This window comes from Solanum lycopersicum, chromosome 4 (genome assembly GCF_036512215.1).
Source record: "Solanum lycopersicum chromosome 4, SLM_r2.1".
NCBI classification, from domain to species: domain Eukaryota; kingdom Viridiplantae; phylum Streptophyta; class Magnoliopsida; order Solanales; family Solanaceae; genus Solanum; species Solanum lycopersicum.
The window spans coordinates 63,001,454-63,026,783 of record NC_090803.1 but is presented as its reverse complement, the minus strand read 5'-3'; the positions used below and the strand labels follow the sequence as shown (position 1 = coordinate 63,026,783).

Below are 25,330 nucleotides of genomic sequence, written 5' to 3'. Positions count from 1 at the left end.
ATTTGAAAAATCGTGACCTAAAATTATGAAAATACTAGAAACTTATAGATTATAGACGTTAAAGTGTAATGTTACGGCGACTGTCGAAAAGAAGCATCTTGCAGACGAGTGAAAGGGAAACGAGAAAGAGGCAGAGATTGTTAGATTACTTTCGCTGTTATATAGAGAGGGTTCGATGTGGGCTGGACTTTTTTTGTCAGATTTATTTATTTATTTTTTTTGAGATTTTGGGCTGATTAGTTAGAGCGATAAATATCTATGAATAAAAATTTTGACAATTTAATATTATAAAAAAAGCTATAACAGTTGAACTTTCAAATGCAATTTTTATTTAGATATTTTCTATTTTCATAATTTAACAATATATAATTAAAGTAAAGAAATATTTTGTGGAGGCAAAAACAATTTATTTTTGATAATACTTAAATAAGCAAAATCATACTACCAATACTTTAACTCTTTAATAATTTTAGCTATACCATATGTAAAAAATAATAAAAATCGAATCTAAAAAGTTTTATCGAGACTCTTTATTGAGGGATTTATTATTACTTAATCTTAAACTATATCGAACATGTTATTATTAATTTTTTTTCTTATTTATATTTAATAAAATAAAAGCACAACAAAATTCTAATTTTAGAGTGACCAAAGTAGTGTGTAACTCAATGCTTGTGTGGCCTTTAGCTAAAAAGTCCAAAAATTCATTAAAGTATATGAAATAGAGTGACATTTGTGTTCATTCAAGAACCTTTTTTTCCTCATTTCTTCATCCCCAAATCCTAATACATTTTTTCCCAATTACAAGGATGGTGAATCTTGATTTTCTGTGAAGGATAACTTCACCTTGTTGTTATTTAAGCCTTTTAGCCGGTATGTGTTCTTGTTTCATCTTCTTGTTTTTGTTTTGGGTGATTTTGTTTGATTGGTCCGAAATGTTCTTAATTGATGCTTGTTTTGATTTGTGAGCCTTTTGGGGTTGACTAACATGCACATTCTTGATGAATTTCACTTGGAAAAAAAAAATGGAAGTCTGAGTAGATATCAACTAGTTAGAGGGAGGGTTAGTCTGTATCGACCTAAAGTTTTGTAATTTTGGTTGAGATTGATATGGTATGTGTGTAAAGGTGTGATTTTTATAGAATTTTGTTGTTTGGTGAAATGTAACTGATCCCAAATGAAGCTGAAATGATATCGAGTCGAGTGTCTATTGGAAACAATCTCTCTACCTCCCAAGGTAGGGGTAATGTTTGCTTGCACTCTACCCTCCCCTGACCTCGCTCATGGGATGACATTGGGTATGTTGTTGTTGTTGTATAGCCTAATTCAACTAGTTGGGGGTTGAGGCATGGTTGTCTGACTAGTTGCACATTCTTGCTGAAATTCACTTGGAAAAAATGGAAGTCTGAGTACATATCAACTAGTTTGAATGAGGGTTAGTCAGTTTCGACATAAAGTTTCTTAATTTTGGTTAGAGATTGATATGATATGTAGGTAAAGGTGTGATTCTTATAAAAATTTGTTGTTTGGTGAAATGGAACTGACCCAAATGAAGCAAAAATGATTTAGAGGATTCGTATAAGCCTAATTCATTTTGTGAGCCGAGGGTATATCAGAACCAGCCTCTCTACCTCCCAAGGTAGAGGTAAGGTCTGTTCACACTGTACCCTTCCCAGACCCTACTCCCGGGATTGCACTGGGTACGTTGTTGTTGTATAGCTTAATTAAACTAGTTCAGGGTTGAGGCATGGTTGTCGGTAGATTATATTTGCCTTTGAGCTACCACTATGTTATGGTTTTATCTTATATTGAATATCTTGAATTTTAGCTTGTGTTATAGGAGAATCTAAGTGAAACGTGAATTAGGTTCCAATTCAGAATGTTGAATGCAACAATAGACAGTTGATAGTTGTCAAAGATGACTGAAAAGAAAAACACCTTCGACTAGTAGAGTTACAGTATAATAAAGAGTAAACAAGTAGAAAGGTTTATTTTGGCAAAATCGGGATAGTAGTTTCTTTATGATGCAAGCACACTTCCAAGTTTCAAAATTTCACTTTTTTTTGGGTATTGCACATTTATTGAAGATGTTACTTGTGCGTTATCTTTTGTTTTTTCATCCACAGGCTGTTAATTGAAGGACATTTATTGAGAATAAAAAAAAAAAAGTAGCTGGTATACGATAGCTGCAAACAGTAAGACTATCTCAAAACTACTTCATTATTTTCTATTTGAAGTTTATATTTACATTAACGACTTTTAGTTTATATTACCGCCCATGGAAAGTCCAAAGGTATATCATATGAAACTTGCATGATTTCCGTTATATACTGGAAAACCTTGGTGCATATTTAAGAACAGATAGATATGGTTGACATTTGTTTCATTCAAAACTTCTGGAGAATGACCCCTGGGATGGAAGTGTACACATACTTCTTGTTAACATGAGATTGAAGTATCTTGGGCTCTTAGCCAGCTACGTATTTATTTAGGAAATGCGAAAGGTGGACCCTGTAGGCAATCACTCAAGTTGTTTCCTAAGGAAATGTGAAGTGAGCCCTGAGGTGTCTCAAATTGTTTCTAGCTGACAACCAGCTCCATCACTATACAAGCTCATTGTTGAGTATGTTTGGTTATGACTTAGTGAAATTGCAAAGGGAGGTACTCATGTATATTCAGATGATCATTGTTGATGATACCTCAGTTTTAGGAAGTGTTGGAGCATGTTTTAAAATTATGTTGGGAGGAGGCATCATGGAGGTTGTTGAATAGTTTTTATTCACTTTATTTTAGCTTTATTTGGAGACGGCGAGAGATAATTTAGTTTCTACATTGTGTGCATGTATATATGGACTTAAGAGCGTCTGAATCAATATTATATAATTATATACATATATATATTGGCTTAATGATTTGTTATGTATTACTGTTATCAATTTAGTAACGTGTTGTATCCTGAGATAGATTGAAACTTTCAAAGAGTCTCTGTCGAAATTAACTGTATGAGAGGAAGTCGAGCATACCTAGATAATAAATCACCATAAATGTCGGCTGTCCAATAGATTCATTACATTTCTGATTCTGTAGACATGTATATTAGTAACGAAGGGTTAAATGAAAATGCGAGCTGATTGATGGACCCGATGCTTTGAGGTGAGAGTTGGGGAATATCAGTTCCTTCTCAGTTAAGTTCTTCTATGAGAAGCTTCTGGTTAGGGCTTAGGTAAGTTTTCTGCATGCATCAGTCTGGATTCCTAAGGTGCCGAGGAAGGTGTGCTTCGTGTAGTTAGCTACTAGAGGGGTGATTTTGAGGGCAGAGAATCTTAGAAATGAAAGGTTGTATGCTTGAGCTGGTGTTTCCTTTGTAAGGAAGCGGATGAGGATGTGGACCATATTCTGTAACATTGCAAATCAGCTACCAGGTTATGGGAGGATATGTTCGGATCGTTTGGTGTTTCTTGGGTAATGCCAAGATCCGTGAAGAAGTTGATATCCAGCTAGAAGAGGGGAGCTAGGAGAAGAAGACACAAGGCTTGAAATGTTACTCTACTTGCTTTGATGTGGGAAGGAGAGAAATCAGAGAGCTTTTGAAGTGGTGGAGATGAGCTATACTTATTTGAGGAGTAGTCTCTGATCCCTTATTTTCTTTTGGTGCACTCATGTAATTCCTCTTTGTATAGAGGGTTGGGTTTCTTTTGGAGAGAACCATATTTTGTAGGCTTCTCATTTTTTTGGTATACCTCTTGTATATGGACGAGTTGGCGTAGCTATTATTAATGAAATCTTTTACCTTATTAAAAAAGTGTAATTGCATGAGCTTTTCATTAAAATCTTCTGTTTCAAGTAAAGTCTTGCCTGATCTGTGTACTTGACGGGTCACTTTTATACTTTGCTTCATTGATGACCATGTCATGTTGGTTTCAGCCAAGGTCCTTTTCCGGGAAAACCAGATGCAAAGCAGGCAGAAGGGATGACAGAAGTAGAGTTAGGCTCAGAAAAACACAAGGAAGAAGAAAGCCAAAAAATAAAGCAAGACAAAATGACGAACACACCCAAGTCAAGCAGCAAAAAATCTGTGAGTGTGCATCTTCTGTTCTCTTTGATTTAATTATGTCCTGTTTTTTGAAGTTGTTGATCAATGTAAAATGAATGTCTCAAGTGGAGAGCGATCTAGCTGCTTAAAGAAACCTCGCAGACTCAGAAGAACTTAGAGTGTAGTGTAGACAAAAAACTCCCAACTTTCATGAGCAGACAAGTTCTGTTGCATGAATTCCTTATTTGAATCATGTGTGTGGTGTGTCCAAATATTTTCGCCTTAGTTATGAAGTTGAAAATCTTATTTTTCTTATAGGAGTCTGGACCTTCGTCGAGCAAATCACCAGAAAAGCATAAGGAAGAGGAAAGCCGGAAAAAAAAGCGAGACAAAATGCCAACCACACCCAAGTCAAGCAGCAAAAATTCTGTGAGTGTGCATGTTCTGTTCTCTTTAATTTAAGCATATCCTGTTTTAGTAGTTAAAGGTTGATCGATGTAAGTGGAGAACCGTCTTGCTGCTTACAGAAACCTGTCAGACTAAGAAGAACTTAGTGTAGTGTAGACAAAAAATATCTAACTTCCATGAGCAGACAAGTTCTGTCACCGTGAATTCCTTGTTGGAAACACGTGTGAGATGTGTCCTAATATTTCGCCTTTAGATTTGAAGTTAGGAATCTTATTTCTCTTGTAGGATTCTGGAAATTCGTCGAGCAAATCACCAGAAAAACATAAGGAAGAGGAAAGCCCGGAAACAAAGCGAGACAAATTTCTGGACACACCCAAATCAAGCAGCAAAGAATCTGTGAGGGTGCATCTTCTGTTCTCTTAATTTTATCATGTTCTGTTTTCTGAAGTTAAAGGTTGATCCATGTAAAATGAATATCTCAACTGGAGAACTATCTTGCGGCTTACAGAAATCTGTAGTGTAGACAAAAAATTCTCCAACTTCCGTGAGAAGACTCCTAATATTTTCGCCTTAAATTTAAAGTTGAGAATCTTATTTTTCTTATAGGAGTCTGGACATTCGTTGAGCAAATCACCAGCAAAGCATGAGGAAGAGGAAAGCCGAAAAAGAAAGCGAGACAAAATGCCGAACAAACCCAAATCAAGCAGCAAAGAATCTGTGAGTGTGCATCTTCTGTTCACTTTTAATTTAATAGTGTCCTGTTTTCTGAAGTTAAAGGTTGATCGATGTAAAATGGTCTCGAGTGGAGAACCATCTTGCTGCTAAAGAAACCTGGCAGACTAAGAAGAACTTAAAGTGTAGTGTAGACTGTAGACAAAAAGTTCTCCAACTTCCATGAGCAGACAAGTTCTGTTCCATGAATTCCTTGTTTGAATCATGTGTTTGATGTGTCCAAATCTTTCGCCTTAGATTTGAAGTTGAGAATCTTATTTTTCTTATAGGAGTCTGGACCTTTGTTGAACAAATCACCAGAAAAGGCAAAAATCAATCTCTATTTTCCACAGAAAACTGAGAGGAGGTCTAGCGAAGTCCAAAATAGACTCGAGGGAAAAAGGGGGTCCGTGGATGAAGTGATTACAATTGATTCTTTCCAAGTTCCAACAACTTGTTCATAAAACTTGTATTTTGAGTTTTAGCTTATGCACTTGTGTTACCATGCACTTATTAAACATCCTACTCTGATGTCACACTATATTACATTTGCATTTTCCTGAAATCACACTGTCCAAAAAAATTTCACTTGAGTTTCTTTTTATCAACGAGACGTAAAAACATCTTCAACTGATTACTTATCCCCCACTCCCCCCACCCCCACCTCACACACAAAAAATAAAGAAGAGGAAATGATCAAAGGAGAACTTGGAGGTGTTAACTAAATCATAGTGTCTTGGAAACACGAGTACATAGATATCTATATATGCAATCTTTCAGAAACATTAACTCATTGGTAATGTTGGAATGACATTCAGGTGGCAGCTTCAGCTGGAAAACATACACTGAGCGCACGCCAAGTAAAAGTAATGCGCGAGCTTGGTTTAATGGCTCCTTCTGGGTCTCCATTTGATAAAAGGAAACATGTTGTTGCTCCTCCAAAACTCCCAATTATTCCCAAGGACCGTGTTTCTACGCCTAAAAGGCTTCCATCCAATCCTAAGGAACGTCTTCCCGCAATTGATAGAATAGTTGTTTGTGGTCTAGCTGCTGCTGGATTTGTCAATCGTGTGATGAAGTAGCTTTTGTTTCTCAACTGTTTGATCCTTGGTAACTTAGAGTTTGATGACAACCTAAACTACCAATATAGTGCTGAAGCTGTCAGCAGTGTTATACGAGAGGGGATGTAGGATTACAAGCCAGTGGGCGCGGAGTACTGTGCACCCACATTTGTTTTTGTAACAATGAGAATAAGTTATAAACTTAGCTTTTAGTGATACAGTTTAGAACATTTCAATTACAGGTATACCTCAAACAAAGAAGTGAGTACAAGTACACCCGCAGCCTCTACCCCATGTCTATGGTGCTGTTGTGATATCAACTGTAGAAATGCACATTATGTTCTCTTTTGATATCCCCCTGTATGTTGGACCACCCCTCTCAAGAGCAAAAACAATTTTTGGTTTGCATTTTGTTGTCGGAAGGGGTAAATTCTGAATGATATTTGTGATTGGGAAGTGAAAGGTAATGTATGCTTCAAAGAGGTCATTGGTTCGGGCTGTAGAAACAACTTCTTGCAGAATTGCAAGGTAAAGTTGCGTACCAGTAGACCCTTGTGGTCCGGTCCTATACAAAATATTATTCCTTTTACAGTTACAGGAAAACCTCATATTGCATACCAGTAAAAAGATCTGCCTATTTGAGATCCAGAAAATAATTCACAAGTACCAAATACTTGAAAGATTCAAAAAGTTATCAACAGGCCAGGCAAAATTCTTCTAGGTAACAGCTCACAATACAGTATCTAATGAATTATTGGTTCTATCTCATCTCTGACTATTAGTCAACAATTCGAAATATTTTTTCTTGCATATTCTTGACAATTCAACGTGATCGAGCCCTTGCCTAGACACATACACACCCTCGTGACAGTGTCTCTCATCATAACTTGTCTTCAAACCAAACTGACTCGAGACACACTCATTGGATGTATAGGATGCCAATAGTTACTTATTTTATGTCAGGTGGTGGAACCCATAAAAAAAAAATGTGTGTGAAAATAGTAAACATGTTCAGAAATTGCTTAGCCTTTTATGACCATGAAGTTCTAAGTACTTGAAATAACTATACTAATAAATTGGTTATATATTGACATGACAATATTGACAAGAGGGTAAATTCTAAAGACAATGAAATTTCTGGTTTCTTTAAGGGTTTAGTCACTTTTTTGTATTTGGTTAGATCTATGTCTCTTCTTCACTTTATTTCATTCTTTTTTTCTCATTTGAATTTTCAATGTTTGAAAGTGGAACAGACAGCAATTGATCTGTTGAACACTTTTGTTTGTCTCCTCTGGTTATGTTTTTTTTTTTTGGTATTTTCCTGTTTAGAAATAGGATCTTATTTGGTTTTGACTATGTGGAGGAAACTCATTCGAGTTTAATCGTATTTTTTTTAGTCTGTTTTTGAAAGAATGTTATATTTTTTATTTTTTTTTCCATTTATGAGATGTTTATGTTTACATAAATATCATACTTGTTATATATTCGGAAGTGTTTTTTTAAAATATATATTTTGTATTAAGTCAAATATCGTGTAATGAATTGGGAAGAAGTTGTAATGTCTCATTGTAAAGTGGAAATGTTTTTTTTTTTTTGGGGGGGAGGGGGGGGGGGAATACACAAGTACCTCATCAACCTATACTCGAAATTCCAGAGACACACATATATTATACAAAGGTCCTATTACCCCTGAACTTATTTTATAAGTAATTTTCTAACTCTTTTTGGCTCATGTGACACTAGCTTGAAAAAAAAGTCAACCAGCGTTGGACCCACAAGATAGTGTCACGTAGGCCGAAAAAGGGTAGAAAATCATTAATAAAATAAGTTCAGGGGGTAATAGGACCTTAGTATAGTATAAGTGTGTCTCTGAGATTTCAGTCATAGATTGAGGGGGTATTTGTCCATTATCTTTTTAAAAAAAAAAGACAAAAAATTGTTATACAACTATAACATATTTAGCGTAATTCTACAAATTATGGTTTGCAGAGGATAAAATGCACAGAGATCTTTACCCTAGCATTGGAGATATAGACTCCCAACTTAAGAAAAAAACAGTTCAAAGCAATATACGAAAAGGAATATTGGAAGTGAATAAGCCATGACAAAATACAATAGAAACACAAATCATTTTGAACAGCAAAATAATACAATAATCGGAGGACAAGAAACTACAAGAGTAATGTTATGATAAGCGGTAAAACACTCTACTAGCTACTAACGTTCTACCTTCGTTCATGTCTTCCCCAATTTTCTATCTATGATCGTGTATTCAAAAAGTTGAAATTGCGTCATATTCTGTCTCTCAAATACTTCTTCGATCTATCTTCATGGCTCTACACCATTTATCCCCAACATCTCACATCTCTACACTTGGACATGCTTTCCATGGAGTCATGTACAAATAGCCTTCTTCTTTTAGTTTTTAATATCACCAATGAGAACCACCACATTTTCTTTATTTCTCCTCGGGTGTACTATGCTTATAATGAAGTTTCGAATAATCTGAATTTGCATCACGTAAGATTCATATATATAAAAATACTTTTTATTTGAACTTCTAACTTAAAATCTCTGATTAAATAGATCGCATCAATCCTATTAGAAATCATAATCACTAACATTTAAATAAAATTTACACCAATGAAAAAACAAAAGAAGTAGGGCTACATGTTGCATGTATGACATAAATAGTAAAAGGAAATAACAAGAAAAAGTCTTCTCTTGTGTTAAGCCATATACTAGTAGATAGGAGGCAAAGTATGAAATGCCCCCATGACAAGTTAACATCAACAAAATTGATAGAAAAAACTTAAGAATTTTGTTTGTTGGGTTGGGTGGGTAGGTTAGTGGCAGAGCTAGAATTTTATTTTAGGGGTGTTAAAATCTAAAAAATAAAATCGCGTAAAAGTCAAGGAGTGTCAATATATAATACTTTTATTCTAGCTACATAATGTAATTTTTCGATTCCGTACATATGGCTCCGCCACTGGGTGGGTGAGGGTGGGCGTGGGGGTGGGGTGTCATGTGGACCCACAAATCCTGTGTCAAGTAATGTGCCAAAACTGAATATTTTTGCAGTGTTACACTCTGTCTGAGATTTTATGGTCTCAAATTTTACTCTACGTATGTTTGTTTAGCACTATATATCAATTTTTATAAATTTTTATACTATCAGATTAAGTCGATTCATAACAAGTAATTCTCTATAATAAACCATCTAGGTGCAAAGAGTGCGATTATGGCTAGTAAGAGGTTGACTTACAAGTTTCAATCGATAACTTTCTACAATAAGTCAAATATGGTAAGTCGATAACCTAAAAAATATAATTATACCTAACGAGTTTAACATTTATCAGATTGAATTGATCTTTTGTTATTGTAAGAGAATTTCTACATATCAAAGATAAGTATAAATAATATTTCATCACATTACTAATCGGAAAAATTAGTTCAACACACTATAAATCACATATATTTAGGTGCTAATTACGTGGATCCTATTTCTGGTAGTTTCCTCAATCATAAAAATTGCTTTTGGATATATACTTCTTGGTTGCTCGATACATTGCAACTAATACATTACTTAATGAAGGGATGTATCCGAGAGGGTATTTTTGTAATCTTTTTAAATACTAGTGAATTTTAGTGACTGTAATATCTATGTATTTACATTAAACATATATCGGTTAATTACATGTAAAATACGTATAAAAAGATTCAGTATGTATATATATATATATATTATAACTTTTTTAAAATAGAAAAAAAAAAAAAACAGACAATGAGAGTCTGATCCGCTGAACACTGCATAATAAAACAATACTTCAATATATATAATTAATAAATAATTTTTTTCTTTTGATGCTAATATTAATTATTAATAATATTAATAAGAATAGGAATATTTGATTTTGCTTTCAATTTGCAGTGGTAAAAGTACTGTTCAGTATCAATCTGATTAGCATATTTTCAGTAGTCCCCTCTCTGTATATATATTATTCATTCTTGATATCTCCTTTTCACATATTAATTATAATAATAATCATTTTCACAATATATTAAATCACTATAATTTATTATTTTTATTTTTATAAAAATAATAAATGTTCAAAGGTACATTCTCTCTAGTCTATAGATTGGTCCTGTGAATAATTTGGAGGGTTAATATATGAATATTTTCTTGCATTAAATACTAGAATTTTTGGAGACTTGAGGAATTAAATGTGTATAATTAATTAAAGAGGATTGTAAGGACGATAAAGTCGTGATCACAGATTTAAATCGCGAAAATAATTTTTACAATAAATGAGAAATATGAGACTTGCTAGGGTCACATCATGGGATAGTTAAGTGCAAAGTTAATTTGAGTGTAGTTAATTTACAAATCATGATATTTTCTTTCTTAATTATGAAAATTAATGTTTTGAAGGATCCATTAAAGGTGTTATTACCTAATTTGACAATATATAGTCTTTTGAATGTATATAAAAATGTGTAATTAATTAGTAAGGGGTAAAATATTACTTATCCCCTACTATTCTTTTAAAATAATTTTCTAGCCTCGTAAAAAATAAAATATCATGTAGAAAGGTTTTGATTGATATTATTATCGATATAATTATATTATGTCAGGTATATTTTTATATTAGAGTATTTTTGAAAATATACAATAACAACATACAAGTTCGAAGAAATTAATATGTACATAAATTTTAAACTATATCTTAAAAATAAATTATTTTTTTAATAAATCGTCGAAACGAAAAATAATGGTTGATCGTAAAAAAAAATTCCTTTTTCACAAAATTCAAAAAATAACCAACAAAGAAAGAGATATGTGATGAAGTGAGGTTATCAATCTGAAAAATGTGTCTCATTCCATAATTTACCTTTTAACCGCCAACGGTAAAAAGTCAGTACACTCTTAAGCCTAGTCTATTTCTATGTTCCATAATATCCATACAATTTCATCATCACTCCCTCTCTCTTTTTTCACGGTTTTAATTTGTTAATCTTACTTTACGTTATATTTTTAAAATATTGATGTCCTTGTTTAGTAGCAGAATTAGATTTTTTAATAAGAGAGTTCAAAATATAAAGAAGTGAATCACTAACTAATCTAGGGGGTTTCGTCACCTGCTACATATACATAAAAAATAATATTAAACATGTATAAATAGTGATATTTTCCGTCTAAGATGGTTTGGATAAAACCCCTAACTTTATCCTAGTTCCGCCTTTACCCCGGTCATTCTAAAACTAGAGCATATATGTCGTTTACTCTAACAGAAGACTAAATAGGGACACGTGACACAATCATAACCATCGATTTGATATTTAATAAATGTTGGGTATAAAGGGTATAACATGTGTATGCCCATTAGTATAAAGGGTATATATGCTTTAATTTTTGAACGGCGGGAATGTCAAAGTACCAAAAGTATGGCGAATGGTATCTACATATTATCTACAATAGTTCGGCGGTATATTTGTCATTTTTCTCTTTTTAGTTTGTATCATAATATTAAAGAATCTTCACTACTCTCTTCAACGATCTAGCTATATCAAGTTAAAATCAGACAGAAACAAAACGGAAACTTTTTTTCCATTATATATATGTCATCACCCCAAATCTTTCTTACGTATCCATTTTCTGATTTTCATTCATAGCAACAATAAATAAATAATACTCTAATATCTTTATAATTATTATTTCTCTCCTCTTTAAATTCCCATAAAATTTGCTCCTACTTTTTTTTATTGAAAGATATTTTTTTTTCCCTCTCTCTCAAAGTGAAAAAAAAAAATTAATAAAATGTTATCTTCATTACAAGGATGTAATAATGTTTTTTTGCAGCTTGTTGATCATCAGAAGAATGAAAAATCAAATACAACAAAGAAAAGTAAATCAAAAGATGCAGCTGTAACACATGCTGTAGCTGAACGTAAACGTAGAGAGAGAATCAATTCTCATCTTCATACTCTCAAGAAACTCTTCCCTTATCTCCCTAAAGTATGTTTTCTATCATCATCATCATGCATCCCTCGCACGTACGTTGCTAGTCAGAAATTTCGTTAAGGGTGTTCAAGATTGTTCGTATTTGGTATTTATATTCATAAGTGATATATATATTAATGTTATTTTTCGACCAAGAGTGATAGTTGTAGTGTATTCAAAATTAGTTAGTAAGTACATGAATTTTATGCTATTTTGGTTATGGGATAAAAATATGTTTGTTCTAGTTTCATGCATAACAAAAAGGGACAATACACAAATTACAATATTGAAACAAAAGTACAAATGCACAAACATGAGGGACCATTTATGTCATCCAATGTACTTTCGCGGTCCAAATTTGAGTGTCTTATTTTTCTTTTTAGTCTGTCTCTTTTCTTATTTAGTATGTTTTCAAAATCGAGCATCTTACATGACAAATTTAAGACGATTAAATGAAAGACTATATATATTTATTTTTAATTTATAATTACAAGATTTAAAAGTTTTCATTTGTTTCTTAAACTACATATTTGATTTTTTACATGCTTACATGAGTCGAGGGTGTATAAACACAATATCTCTACCATTATAAGGTAAGGGATAAAATCGCGTTACATGTGAAATTACACTAGGGGTATGTTGTTATTTTGTTGTTGCATAACTAAAATAGTCTTTTTTTTTATCTATAGACATGTTGATGTATATTACTACTGTATATATGCTCATATTTTTTATATCATGTGTATATCATGAATAATGCAGAAGGACAAGCCAAGAGTGTTAACAGAAGCAGTCACTCAACTAAAGGAACTAAGAAAGAATGTTGCACAACAACTAGAGTTGTCATCTTTATTCATACCTAGTGAAAATGATGTAGTTATAATAAATTATTGTGACAATATTAATGAAGAACGAACAGTCAAAACTACGATTTGTTGTGAGGACAGACCGAGTCTGAACCGGGACTTATCGTCCGCGATTCAATCGGTTCAAGGACGGGTGATCAAGGCGGAGATGGCCACGGTAGGGGGGCGGACCAAGGCGGAGTTGGTGGTGGTGTTGGGCAAGGCAAATGGTGGAGAAAAAGATGTTGGACAACTTAAACGGGCTTTAAAGGCTGTTGTGGAAAATAGGGCTTTGGGCTTTGGAAGTAATGTGATGTTGGGCCGAAGATTTGGGTGAAGATAAATGGGCTGTGAATAGCTAAGTTGGCTATTTTATAATAGGTGTATATTATGTATATACACTTCAAGTCTTTGATTAGTGTTTTGTGGAAAATGTGATTTGAAATGTTAACAAGGTTTATTAAAGTTTGTTTATTTATTTATCATATATGTTATGCTTGTAGTCACATCATCTCAAGGTAATGTAACATATTGGTAACTATGTAAAATAACAAAAGGTTTGTTTTAGTTATTCCCCTTGATGACAAATTGACAATATATAAAAAGGAAATGAATTTTAAGAAGGAAATTACTATATTTTTTTGAAATACTAAATTGTATTATATTTTGTATATTTTCTTCAATAATAAGCAATATGTAATGATTCTTTTATATATTATTGTTCCAAGTTATACAAAAAATAGTATTTCAATTACAAATATTTGAAATGTTGAATGATAAGTCATGAGACTCCATATTATCCATTAAAAGAAGAGATAATTTATTTTTATTTTGATAGTTGACTATGATTCAAAAAATATCACAATTACAAATATTGGAGAATTGAGTACATTAAATAAATAAGCAAGAAAATCTCAATATTATGGATCAACTATATAAGTTAATCTCAATATTTGCGCTTAATCCCTTTTTATTTGCCAAAGTAACTAATTCAAATTACATGTAAAAAAAAAGTAACTAATTCAATTTACAAATCTTTTTATGGCAACTTTCACATATAGCAAATAAAAAATTCATATTTGTATGCTATAGCAAAGTTTGCATAATTGTGCTCCATAGTAAACATAGAAACTGTATAATTCGCTATACATATACAGTTGAAGCAAATTGTATAAAACGAAGTGTATAAAACAAGAAAGAGAAAGACACTTGGGCAGAGAACTGTATAAAAACGAAGTGTATAAAACGAATTGTATTATTATAAGTGCATAGAACGATTATATACAATTTGAATTTGTATAAAATGAGAAAAGAGTCTTGACAAGGAATATACAATTGAATCGAATTGTATAAAAACGAGAAAGAGATAAATTAGATACAATTTGAAAATTGTATAAAACGAGAAAAAGAGAAAGGCAAAAGAAACTGGGCATGGGAGCATTTTATTGTATAATTATAAGTGTACAGGACGAAAATATATGTACTTGCATGTGTATATACATTTTTCTCATGCTTTATACAAACAGAAACACAATTTATACATTTCGCTTCTGTTTGTATAAGTGAGAAAGGCGAGGGTGGCGAGCGAGATCGGGAGAGTGGCGAGCGAGTTCTGGAAGAGGGGAGAGAGGGGAACAAAAATATATGTATTTATACAATTTTCTCTGCTTTATACAACTAGAAACAATATTTATACACTTATGTTTGTATAAAAAGTGAGGAAGCGAGCGAGAGATTGGAGGAGAGTGGCCGGCGAGATATTTGGGAGAGAGGCGCCTGACAATTTTTTGCAAACGTTTGCTATGGAGCACAATTAAATCAAACTCTAGCTACTCCATTTATTTTAGGTTATTAGTTTGCTATTATATACAATTTTCTCACCTTTTTATAATAAGATTTCACCATATATAATAATCAAATATATAAAACTCTATTCAACTATATTTCTCACATTCGTGTTTCTCGAGAATTAAAATATATTCACAGTAATGATTATGATTTTTCACGTAAAAATTAAAGTATTAAAAAAAGGCATAATACATAATATAACCATTAACTTGGCGTCAATTGTTAACTATGACCTTTAACTTTGGATGTACACAAGTAGACACTCAAAATTGTATAAAGTTTAACAAATAAACACACGTATTCTATATGACATGATACACGCCACGTAGGATCAAATTTTGCATGTATGTGCCATGTAAGATGAATATATCAATTTATTTAATTTTATACAAGCTTAAGTGACTATTTATACATATTTAATGTTAAAAGGCTATAATTATCGACTGACGTCAAGTTAAAAATGAGATATATATTATGAAGAAGAAAAAAAAAAAGGAAGGGCAAAGAGAAAATCAGAAGAACGAAAAAAATCACAGATAAAACGTGAGAATAAATTAAGACAAGTATCAGGAGAAGCGAAAGAACTCCATCTCAGCGAAATAGCAACCATGATTTCTCAGTTCTTTGTGCTTTCTCAGAGAGGCGACAGCATCGTCTTCCGCGACTGTGAGTTTTTCGTTTTTCTATCATTTTGCTTTGTATATTGCATGATTGTTTCAGATCTCATTCCGGTACGAACATTATCACTTTCTCTCCATTGATTCTTCCAATTCGTAGAGCTACGGATTGAAATTTGCTTATTTTTTTACTTCCTGTGGCTTGAATCAAGTTTCAGTTCGATGATCTAGATGATACAACTTTAGAACAATTGGTTGTGATCGAATTTGTCCTATTAAGCTATGACTAATCGAATTTGTAGCCAACGAGCTTAAATTAGTTGATCGCTCTGATTTTTAGGGGAATATTGACTCTTTTTTTTTTTGTTTTTAGAGTTAGAACTGTCAAATCCTATGTCATTACATTTTCTCTAGGGCTTAATGTATTCTGAATTGACTGGATAATTTGAGGATTTAGTTTCATGATGTGCTTGCTATATAGAGGGGAATTTGGCAGTTTGTTAAAGGAGTAATCAAATTAAGTTATATTTGTCAAATTATGAGATATTTAACAAATTAAGTTACTTTGAGCTTAAGATGTCAGTTTCATTTGTAAGTTGGGTTTATTTGTAGCTGGATTCTGAATATTATAGTTGTTAGGAGTGAAGTATGGAGGTGGGAGTGAGGGTGGGGTGGGAGAGTAGGAAAAGAAGGGGGTTCATACGTTCACGAGGGTGTCTGATTATATTATTATTTTTGGGTCTTCATTGTTGTGAAGGTAACCAGTGCCTGTTGAGCTAAGTTTTACTGTTTTAGTGCTTGTCTTATGTTCATTGAAAAACTATGAAACAGTGAACCAGCAGCTACCTTCTTTTCTAAAGGAAAGTTAGGGCATGAGACAAGGAGGTGGTGTTCTGTAACTAAGATAACTGCACACATCAGTTCTTTCTCTATGTTCATTTTCATAGAGATGAATGATTCATGTGGACCTTCCATTCACCCTTATCTTTTGGAATCACTGTCCTTAATTTCTCTTTTTTCTCCTCTGCAATATAAATGAGGCTGAATCTGATGAGTTTCCTTTAACATTTACGTAAAAGCAGATCGGGGTGATGTACCAAAAGGAAGTGCAGAGATCTTCTTCCGGAAAGTGAAGTTTTGGAAAGAAGATGGCGGAGAGGAAGCACCTCCTGTATTTGTAGGTATTCTTTTCTTGTGTAATAGATGCAATTTCCAGATTTTTTTGTTGAAAAAAATTGAACAACTTGGAAACTTACCACCACTTCCTTGTCAGTCATTTATATCTAAAAAAAAAATTCCAAGTACCAGAGGGTCGTTGCTTATTATTCATCTCACTCGCTTCATAAATAGATGAATTCCCTCTTTAAGATTTTTAAGGAGGAGCTTCATTGAACAGTCTACCTAAATAATGTGTTGAAAGACATTTGACTCCAAGTGCACGCTGAACAGTTCAGAAGTAGTAAGCTGAGTGAAGGAAGGTTCTCAATAGACCATTCTCTATCACATCAGGCTTTCCCTGACTCATCTGAAGGATGAAATTCCATTATCCATATCATCTCATACTAAAATCCGTATGGCAGGAGGTTTACATCATCTCATGTTTAAATCCAATTAATTCTTGTGTTAATCTTTAGTTAGAGTCTCAAACTAGTAGAGGTGGGTGAGCATAGTTGAACATAGCATCTTAGGAGAACTTATTTCTGTTGCACCTGAAATTGCTAACTTGTCTAGAGGAAGATAAACTGATAACACTCTTAAAGTCGAGAGAATCACTAAGATATCACCAGATATATTCATAATATGTATTTCATTGATGGAAGTCAAGGGAATAATACAAATGTGTCATGATTTTCATCCAAGAGGTGACTCTCATAAAAAGAAGAAGAAAAGAGGCTATTGTTGAATAATTGGTTTATATGGATCCTTCCTATCCTTTTTCATGATGAATTTTTAATGATTTTTGACTTTCGACGAGGACAAAGAATATTGGAACAAGTGATTACTTCATCATAATAAATAATCCTAATAATTAAAGAAAATATCTTATTTCACGTAGTTTGAAACTACCATGTTATTGATTAGAGCTATTTCCTGGTGATGGTTCTGGTGGTACCTCAATCTCTTTGTCTGTGTTTGATTTCTCTCTCTTTCACCTCACTTTAAATTGTTCTCTTTAAGATGAACATGAAGACAAAAACCTCGTTGCTAATGTCCACAACAAAGTAACTGGAAGATTCATGTATGCGAACTGTCCTATGCACCTCAAGGCTCAAAACTATTAAGTGCTATACTTAATAGAAATTTTCTTCTGTTCCCTGTAATCCCCTTGGGATATAATTGCTTGGCAGAACAAGAAGGGGTTAATTGGCTTCATCAAGGAATATACTTTTGGGCAAGCTGCTCGTAAATAGCTAATCTCTAATGCTCCGTTCTACTGCAGCCTTTGCAGTCCCACGCTGTGTAATCAACTTTCAAGTTTTATCTGTCATGAGTAGTTGTCCCTTTTCAATTCTTGAACCTGTATAACTAATGTCACTGATAGCTTGCAACACTCTTTACTTTTGTACGCACAAGTGAGAGTTGATCAATTCTAGGCTTCCCACATATGCGTGCTTGAAAAGTTTTCAACTGACAGACAATTTTTAATGGTGGCTGTCAGTGATCATCGTTTTGTTTATTATGCATATTCCTTCTATATGAAGCATTTGGTTTTGCAAACTGCAACTATGGAAAGAGGTGTAATAGTGTTGTTTTCTTTGTTTCCTTTTCATGCAGAATGTGGATGGTGTGAACTACTTCCATGTGAAGGTAGTTGGTCTGCTTTTTGTTGCGACATCTAGGACAAATTTGTCGCCTTCTCTAGTGTTGGAGCTTCTCCAGAGGATTGCACGTGTAATCAAAGATTACCTTGGTGTTCTAAATGAAGACTCATTGCGGAAAAATTTTGTGCTGGTGTATGAGCTTCTTGATGAAGTTGTTGTAAGTCACATGCCTTATGTATATTTTCATGATCATGTATAGTCTCTTTTATAGTCTTCAAGGAATTACACCCTCTGCCCATCTATCAGGGACAATTTGAGTTTCAAAATTGATGCCAATGAATTGAAGTTTTTTAGTTCTTGAAAAGCGAAGATTGAACAGTTAAGAACTACTTCATAAAAAACTAATTCCATACAATCGCAGGTTTCAAAATATTCACCACAATAATTATTATAAAAGTTCATCCTCAAATTCACACTGCATTGTCATAGCTTTTTCTTGACCTTGTAATTTTGTCTACAACAATCATATATTTTTATGTAAACCCTTTAAAGTATTGTCTTTAAAATAGTCATTTTATATAGTCTTTAAAATAGTCATATTGTATAGTTTGGCTGTAAATTCACTCTATATTTTATATATTAGACAATATACTCGTGCAAATATGACTGGTTTGTGAAACAGTCAAGTTATGGTTTCCTTCAACCGAGTTTTAGTTTTATTCTGGGTACTCTGCAGGGTTTGATTTCTTTGGCTCCATTAGTCATTGATCGCTCAAACAACCATAACCTTATTTTTCCGTTGATTTCTATGAATTATTATGCACTCCCAGAAAATCCCGAGTTATCTAGATCATCTTTTAAAGTTGAGATTATATTCTTAATTTTTTCTTTGGTGTTCTCCTTTCTTTGACAGGATTTTGGTTATGTGCAAACAACGTCGACAGAAATCTTAAAGTCTTACATATTTAATGAGCCAATTATGATTGACGCTGGCCGCTTGCCACCCCTTGGTCCTGCAGCCATGTTCATGGTAATTTTATATAACTTGGAAGTGTTGCTTTTAAAGGACCAGAATGGATCTTGATTTTTTTCATTTTTGTTTGATATACGGTTGGTACTTTCGTTTATGCCATTGTATTTGTTAAATGCAGCAAGGATCCAAAAGAATGCCAGGGACAGCAATTACTAAATCTGTTGTGGCAAATGAACCTGGGGGGAGAAAGAGGGAGGAAATTTTCGTGGATATAATTGAAAAAATCAGCATTACTTTCAGCTCAAGTGTGAGTTTTCTGATTTGATTCTGGAATTATGATAGTCTTACTTTCCTGTTGCAGCAATATGCTGGGATGAAAAAGTATGTCTTGACTCGCTACATGAAAAGTGAAACTGATAAATGCACAGGAAATAAATGTTGAGTGGTTGAACCAAAACCTCTTTATGCCTTTGGTATTGTTTTCCTATGAGAAGATATTATTAGGGATGGTTAAATTTTATTTTGTGAATCAAACATCATGCACTAAAATATATTCTCTTCCTGACTGATTATTTAAATGGTTAATATCATTCAATTTTAGTAAGTTATTGTTTGTCAAGTACGATTCCAGTTAAATATATTTTTTATAGTTGTAAAATGTGTGGTTTCTTCTACCCTATCCTTCCTTTCGTACATATATCTTATCATTATGACAAATACAGGGATATATATTGACTTCTGAAATTGATGGGACCATTCAAATGAAGAGTTATCTTACTGGTAATCCAGAAATCAGATTGGCTCTCAATGAGGATCTGGGCATTGGAAGGGCTGGTGGGAGATCAGCTTACGGTAATCTAGTCACTAATGGACACCTGCATTTCTCTGCTTAACGATGATTCACTGCATGCTTAATATAATTTGTTTTTAAAAAAAACTGATCACATGTTAATTATCTTGCAATCTGAGAGTTTTGTGCCTCTGAATTGCATCGTTTTTGGTATTCCAATTCTCCATGTGGTGCATTTGGTACTACATAAAAAGTGATGGCACCACATTTGTTCTAACAGATTATGGAGGTTCGGCTGGGTCTGGAGCAGTAGTACTGGATGATTGCAATTTCCATGAATCGGTGCAACTTGATAGTTTTGATGTGGATAGGACCTTGACTCTGGTGAGTGGTACAGAAAGCATGTCATTCATAGATTTATAATATTTTTGTGATCCATCTCTTGAAAGATTGTTTCCCTGGGAGATCTGATGCAAATCATATTGCTTTATTAGGTTCCTCCGGATGGTGAATTTCCTGTCATGAATTACCGGATAACCCAGGAATTCAAGCCTCCCTTTCGTATTAATACTTTGATTGAAGAAGCTGGATCACTTAAGGTAGACACTGTTTACTTCCCATTTTAAAACTAAAATTTGTTCTAGCTAAGTGTGGTTTAGGTAGGTGTCTGCATGTTTGTTGTGTCAAAGAACAGAGTGATAGAACACACTTTCTGTAACTTCTTCTTTCTTTTTATATTGTAGTTTTACAATTATGTTGATAACTCAGACTTCTTCTCCTCTATTAGGCCGAAGTTATCTTGAAAATCCGTGCTGAATTTCCTTCGGACATCACTGCAAATACAATCTTGGTACAAATGCCGCTGCCTACATATACAAGCAGGTAGTCTTTACTTTTACTTCTGCTCCAGAGCACATGCATGGATTTTACCTTTTCTTTTCCTGGCATTTTTTTGTGGTATTCTCGTCATCAACTAGGCACTCTGGTACTTTCTAACTAATCGTGCTTTTTGAGGGAGAAAGATAGGTGAAAGTTTCTGTGTGAGTTATTGCCTGTTTGTGTGAGAGAAAGTGGACATCTATTTATTTATTATGAAGCAATTCGGTTCTGATGTGACTCTGTACTTCTCTTTTAGCAATTTGAATTGAAGCAATGATTAGCAGATACAAACAACTCTCCATTCTTTGCTTCTTTTATGGTTGATGAAGTATTTCTGACTCTTAATTTATCCTGCAAAGTTCATTGCTTTCATATTTTTGGAGTATTTATTATGTTGAAGGTACACCAAAGTGGTAACTGATTTTGTCTACCCTCATTAATTTTGTAGAGTAAGCTTTGAGTTGGAACCTGGAACAGTTGGCCAAACAACTGATTTTAAGGAATCCAATAAGAGGCTTGAGTGGAATTTGAAGAAGGTAATATATCCATCTCATTTCCAAGCGATTCTTCTTACCTATTTTAGGTAGACTTGTTATCTAAGACTTCTTTAAAATAATTACTGATCTGCAATTTGAAACAGGTTGTCGGTGGATCAGACCATACATTACGTGCCAAGCTAACATTTTCACAAGAGTCACATGGTATGAAGAATATTCAATCTCACTTGTTATCCCAGCAATGTATCCTGCAGTTCTGTTATCTTAGATACAATATGACTTGGTAATTGTAATTCTGCTTTGTCCCTAATACAGGAAATATCACCAAGGAAGCTGGACCAGTGAGCATGACCTTCACAATCCCAATGTATAATCCTTCAAGGCTTCAGGTAAACAGTTGTGAAGTTAGATTCCTTGTCATAAGAACAAGAAAAATGGCATCTCACCTAGTAGGGATGTTAAAATTTGTTTGTGCATTATATATCAATTTGAATTTTGTTTTGGTTTTCCGAAGAATTTCTGTTTGATCTTTTTCTCTCCTCCTGCATTCTAAAAGATAAATTAAATGCAATGAATCATTGATAATTTTTCTGGACAAGTAATTGTTAGAATGAGATCCTTTTAGACAACAGCCAACTGGAAAGACCACAGAGGTTGAGCTGCATGAAATTTTCCTCAAACTAGTTGTTTCATCAATTTTGCTACCTCATCTCTTCAGCAGATGTATGTTCCCATTTTGAAGGGATTGAACTGGAAAGAGGTGTGAAGTAGCCACATCAAATAATTTTGTTCGAGGGAGGTTATGATCTAGGCCCTTTGTGGTGATAATTAAGGCTTGTCTAAAGGGGGAGAGAATGGTTTGGGACAGAGAATGAGCCAATGAGGAACATGGAAGGAGGACATATTTAATATCTAATGCGATGTGTTAAACCGTGTCAGTTAAACTCAAACCAATGATGAACCAAACTTTTAGAGGTTCCAAACATGAGGCGGATAACACTGCACATCTAGTAAAAATGAATAAATGAACAACTGATGTATATTTTCTCCTCCATAAGTTGTGGATTGGGGTTTGTGGATATTGTTCATATACCTCTAACCTAATTTCTGGTTGTTTCTTGCAGGTGAAATATCTACAAATCGCAAAGAAGTCAAAAACATATAATCCTTATCGGTGGGTGAGATATGTGACTCAGGCCAATTCATATGTTGCTCGTATATGATGGCTGTTGAGACCTTTTCCAGCATTACCCTCCTCGGTTTCTTCTTCTCTCTTTTTCACTTGTTCCCAGACATCTTTTGCCCACTCCCTGTTGAGGTGTCTTGAGTTCTAAATTGTCTTTTCTAACTCTGGTTTTGGGCTTTCAATGTTTGTACTATATTGTCTAGATAATGACGGTTTGGTGATTCTCATTTTAAAAAATTGTGCAACTAATGGAAAATTTTGCTAATGACCAAGGATTTAAAATCTTCTGCTTTGGATATGAGGGGGTCTATGAAAGATCATGTGTGTTTTTCGTTCGTATGAAGTCCTCGTTGAGGCATTGACTGATAAACAGATTTCAGACTTTATAGAGATTGTAAGACTTGGCATATACGACGATGGTTAGTAAATATATAACAAACAACACTTTCAAATAAACTGACAATTATCTGTCTTCATTTTCAATAGATTTGAGGGTACACATTATATCAATACTCCCAATCAATGTGTAAACTGAGGGACAGAAGTCCTATTGAACTTGATCTAGGGTCAGTACATTATACATTATGTTCAATAATACGCTTATCGTGATCCATTGTTTTCGCGTTCATTTGTTATATAATCAATGGGAGCGTACTCTTTAATTATTGTTGTTATGACCTAGTACACAAAGAAAACCATTGTAGATGGGAATAGAACCAACATGAGGACTAGATATACACATATACATTACGACCTTGTTAATGGCGTGAGTTGATCCCGAAGGGCAAGGGCGTGAGTTGGTCCCGAGGGGCAAACGAGCTCCAAAGCAGGAAAAAACAAATTTTATCAATTTTCGTGTGCTATAGTTCATGATATTTCGATGATATTGGATTTCAGCTTGTTTTTATCGAAATTCTTTATGGACGTTTGTTACGATCTTATTAATGACGTGAGTTGGTCTTGACGGACAAACAAACACATTTTCAACTTCAAACGAGCTCAAAACATGAAATTAGATTTTATTGATTTTTATGTGCTATAGTCTATAATTTTTGGTGATACTGAATTCTGACTTGTTTTTGATCAAAATTTTAATGAAAATTCTGATTAAGGGTGAAATGAAATAAAAGATATGCCTCGATTTAATAGAAACAATGAATTCTTTTTTTCTAGCATGAATTTGGCAACACATTTTTTGGAGGACAGGAATAAGTGACATTTCATAAGAACTAATAAGTATAATATTATTAATCATGGTCGTGATGGAGTGGTAGATACTCATTCATATCGAATCATTTTTGTTAGGAAGTGTTTTATCTAACGTAAAACTTTTTGGTGTAAATTCGATATAATACACGGCGGTGGGAAATAAATAAAATAAAAAGTATAGTACTATATTAATAAATGAAATCTATTTCTTTTGTGATTTTATAACTTTATTTTTAGTTTTGTATCCTTTTTCGAAATTTTATTATTTTTGGAATAACGCAAGAAAAACCTTTATAGGTTTTGTTTTCTTATACCAAATTATAAAGGGTTATGTTTATCAATTTCTTATACTAAAATATATAAAATTACAAATTACCACTTTTAAAATTAAAATTTTTAATTTCAAGTCAATATAATCTTAAATTATTACCAAAAAGAATTTTTTTTATTTTGCTAGACAATTTACATTAAAACTTCGATTAAATTCAGATCATGCTTCATAAAATATATTTTTGAATAGTATTTTTATAATTTCTCTTCGTATCTAGAGCTCAAACTTGAAACTTACGGCCGGAAAGAAGATAAACGAAAGTATAAAGTGTCGACATCTCAACCTTACATACACATTACAATGCAAAAATTGTCGAAGAAAAAATAGTAAGAATTGTAAGAAAAACAACAAAAACCAATTGGACCAAATATGGAAAGAGGCAAAAACTTGAAGAAAAAGCCATCATCATCATCACATGTCTTTAATTTTATTTTCCTTTTTGTCATTTCAATGAAAGAAAAAGGGATAAGAATCCACAAAGAGAAAAAAAAAAAAAAAAGGACAAAACCAAAGTACTGTTTTGTGATCTGAGAAGTCATAAAATTAAAAGAAGTCTTCAATTGAGGATTTGTAAGAAAATTTTGATCTGATTTTTTGAACCAAGTACTCAAAAATAATTGTTGCAATAAAAAAAAAGAAAAAAAAAGACCTATATATTACATGGATAATTTTCGAACTCGTCTAATTGAAAATAAATTATTTCAAAATTTAGTTATTTTGCAATAACTTATTTCTTTATATCATACAGTGAGATAAGTTATTCTAATAATTAACGACTAAAGAAAATACTAAAATTTTGTTCCTAAATTATTTTTATCCAAAAATTAATTATTTTTGTCTCTCTCACTAAAAACCTGGTAATCTCTTATTATATGCTCAAAGAGTAATTTTTTTAATTGTCACTCATGACTCAACTCATATAAGATATCTTATTAAATCTTTATTGTTTTAATATTTAATTTTATCTTATTAAAATGACTTCTTTGTTTTTTTCTCAAGACAATAAAGTCGTCTAACTATTGTTTTTGATTCACAAAATACAAACACATATGTTTGTCATATCATTATTCAAATCCTACTTTTTATATATAATCTATTATTTATTAAAAATAAACATATACTACATAATTTTTAAAAAAACATTTCATGAGATAATTATTTCTTTAATTAATTGTTTGC

The 25,330-nt window shown here is 33.0% G+C and overlaps 2 protein-coding genes and 1 long non-coding RNA gene across 6 annotated transcripts; all 3 read left to right on the top strand.

Moving 5' to 3' along the window:
- Positions 1 to 627: 627 nt before the first annotated feature.
- On the top strand, positions 628 to 6,676 carry LOC101253083 (uncharacterized). Of its 4 annotated transcripts, none has more exons than XM_004237941.5 (7): positions 628 to 873; positions 2,127 to 2,195; positions 3,925 to 4,075; positions 4,352 to 4,462; positions 4,727 to 4,837; positions 5,048 to 5,158; positions 5,971 to 6,676. In XM_004237941.5, the coding sequence occupies exons 3-7, from the start codon at positions 3,971 to 3,973 to the stop codon at positions 6,232 to 6,234; spliced, it is 702 nt and encodes a 233-aa protein (XP_004237989.2). In that variant the 5' UTR covers positions 628 to 873; positions 2,127 to 2,195; positions 3,925 to 3,970; the 3' UTR covers positions 6,235 to 6,676. The 4 variants fall into 4 exon arrangements, with proteins under 4 accessions (XP_004237989.2, XP_010320203.2, XP_025886601.2 ...); XM_010321901.4 differs by having other exon boundaries at positions 636 to 873; positions 4,727 to 4,843; XM_026030816.2 differs by lacking the exon at positions 5,971 to 6,676 and adding an exon at positions 5,443 to 5,745 and having other exon boundaries at positions 636 to 873.
- Positions 6,677 to 11,805: 5,129 nt separating this feature from the next.
- On the top strand, positions 11,806 to 13,524 carry LOC101246134 (uncharacterized). The gene is made up of 2 exons (XR_011220482.1): positions 11,806 to 12,229; positions 12,977 to 13,524. It is a non-coding gene; the product is annotated as an uncharacterized lncRNA (long non-coding RNA).
- Positions 13,525 to 15,348: 1,824 nt separating this feature from the next.
- Positions 15,349 to 22,875, top strand: LOC101252774 (AP-4 complex subunit mu). The gene is made up of 13 exons (XM_004237940.5): positions 15,349 to 15,573; positions 16,607 to 16,701; positions 18,300 to 18,503; positions 19,200 to 19,316; positions 19,438 to 19,566; positions 19,982 to 20,111; positions 20,330 to 20,433; positions 20,544 to 20,648; positions 20,837 to 20,931; positions 21,377 to 21,464; positions 21,569 to 21,629; positions 21,741 to 21,814; positions 22,550 to 22,875. Exons 1-13 carry the CDS (start codon positions 15,516 to 15,518, stop codon positions 22,646 to 22,648), a joined length of 1,359 nt encoding a protein of 452 aa, XP_004237988.1. The 5' UTR covers positions 15,349 to 15,515; the 3' UTR covers positions 22,649 to 22,875.
- Positions 22,876 to 25,330: the final 2,455 nt, after the last annotated feature.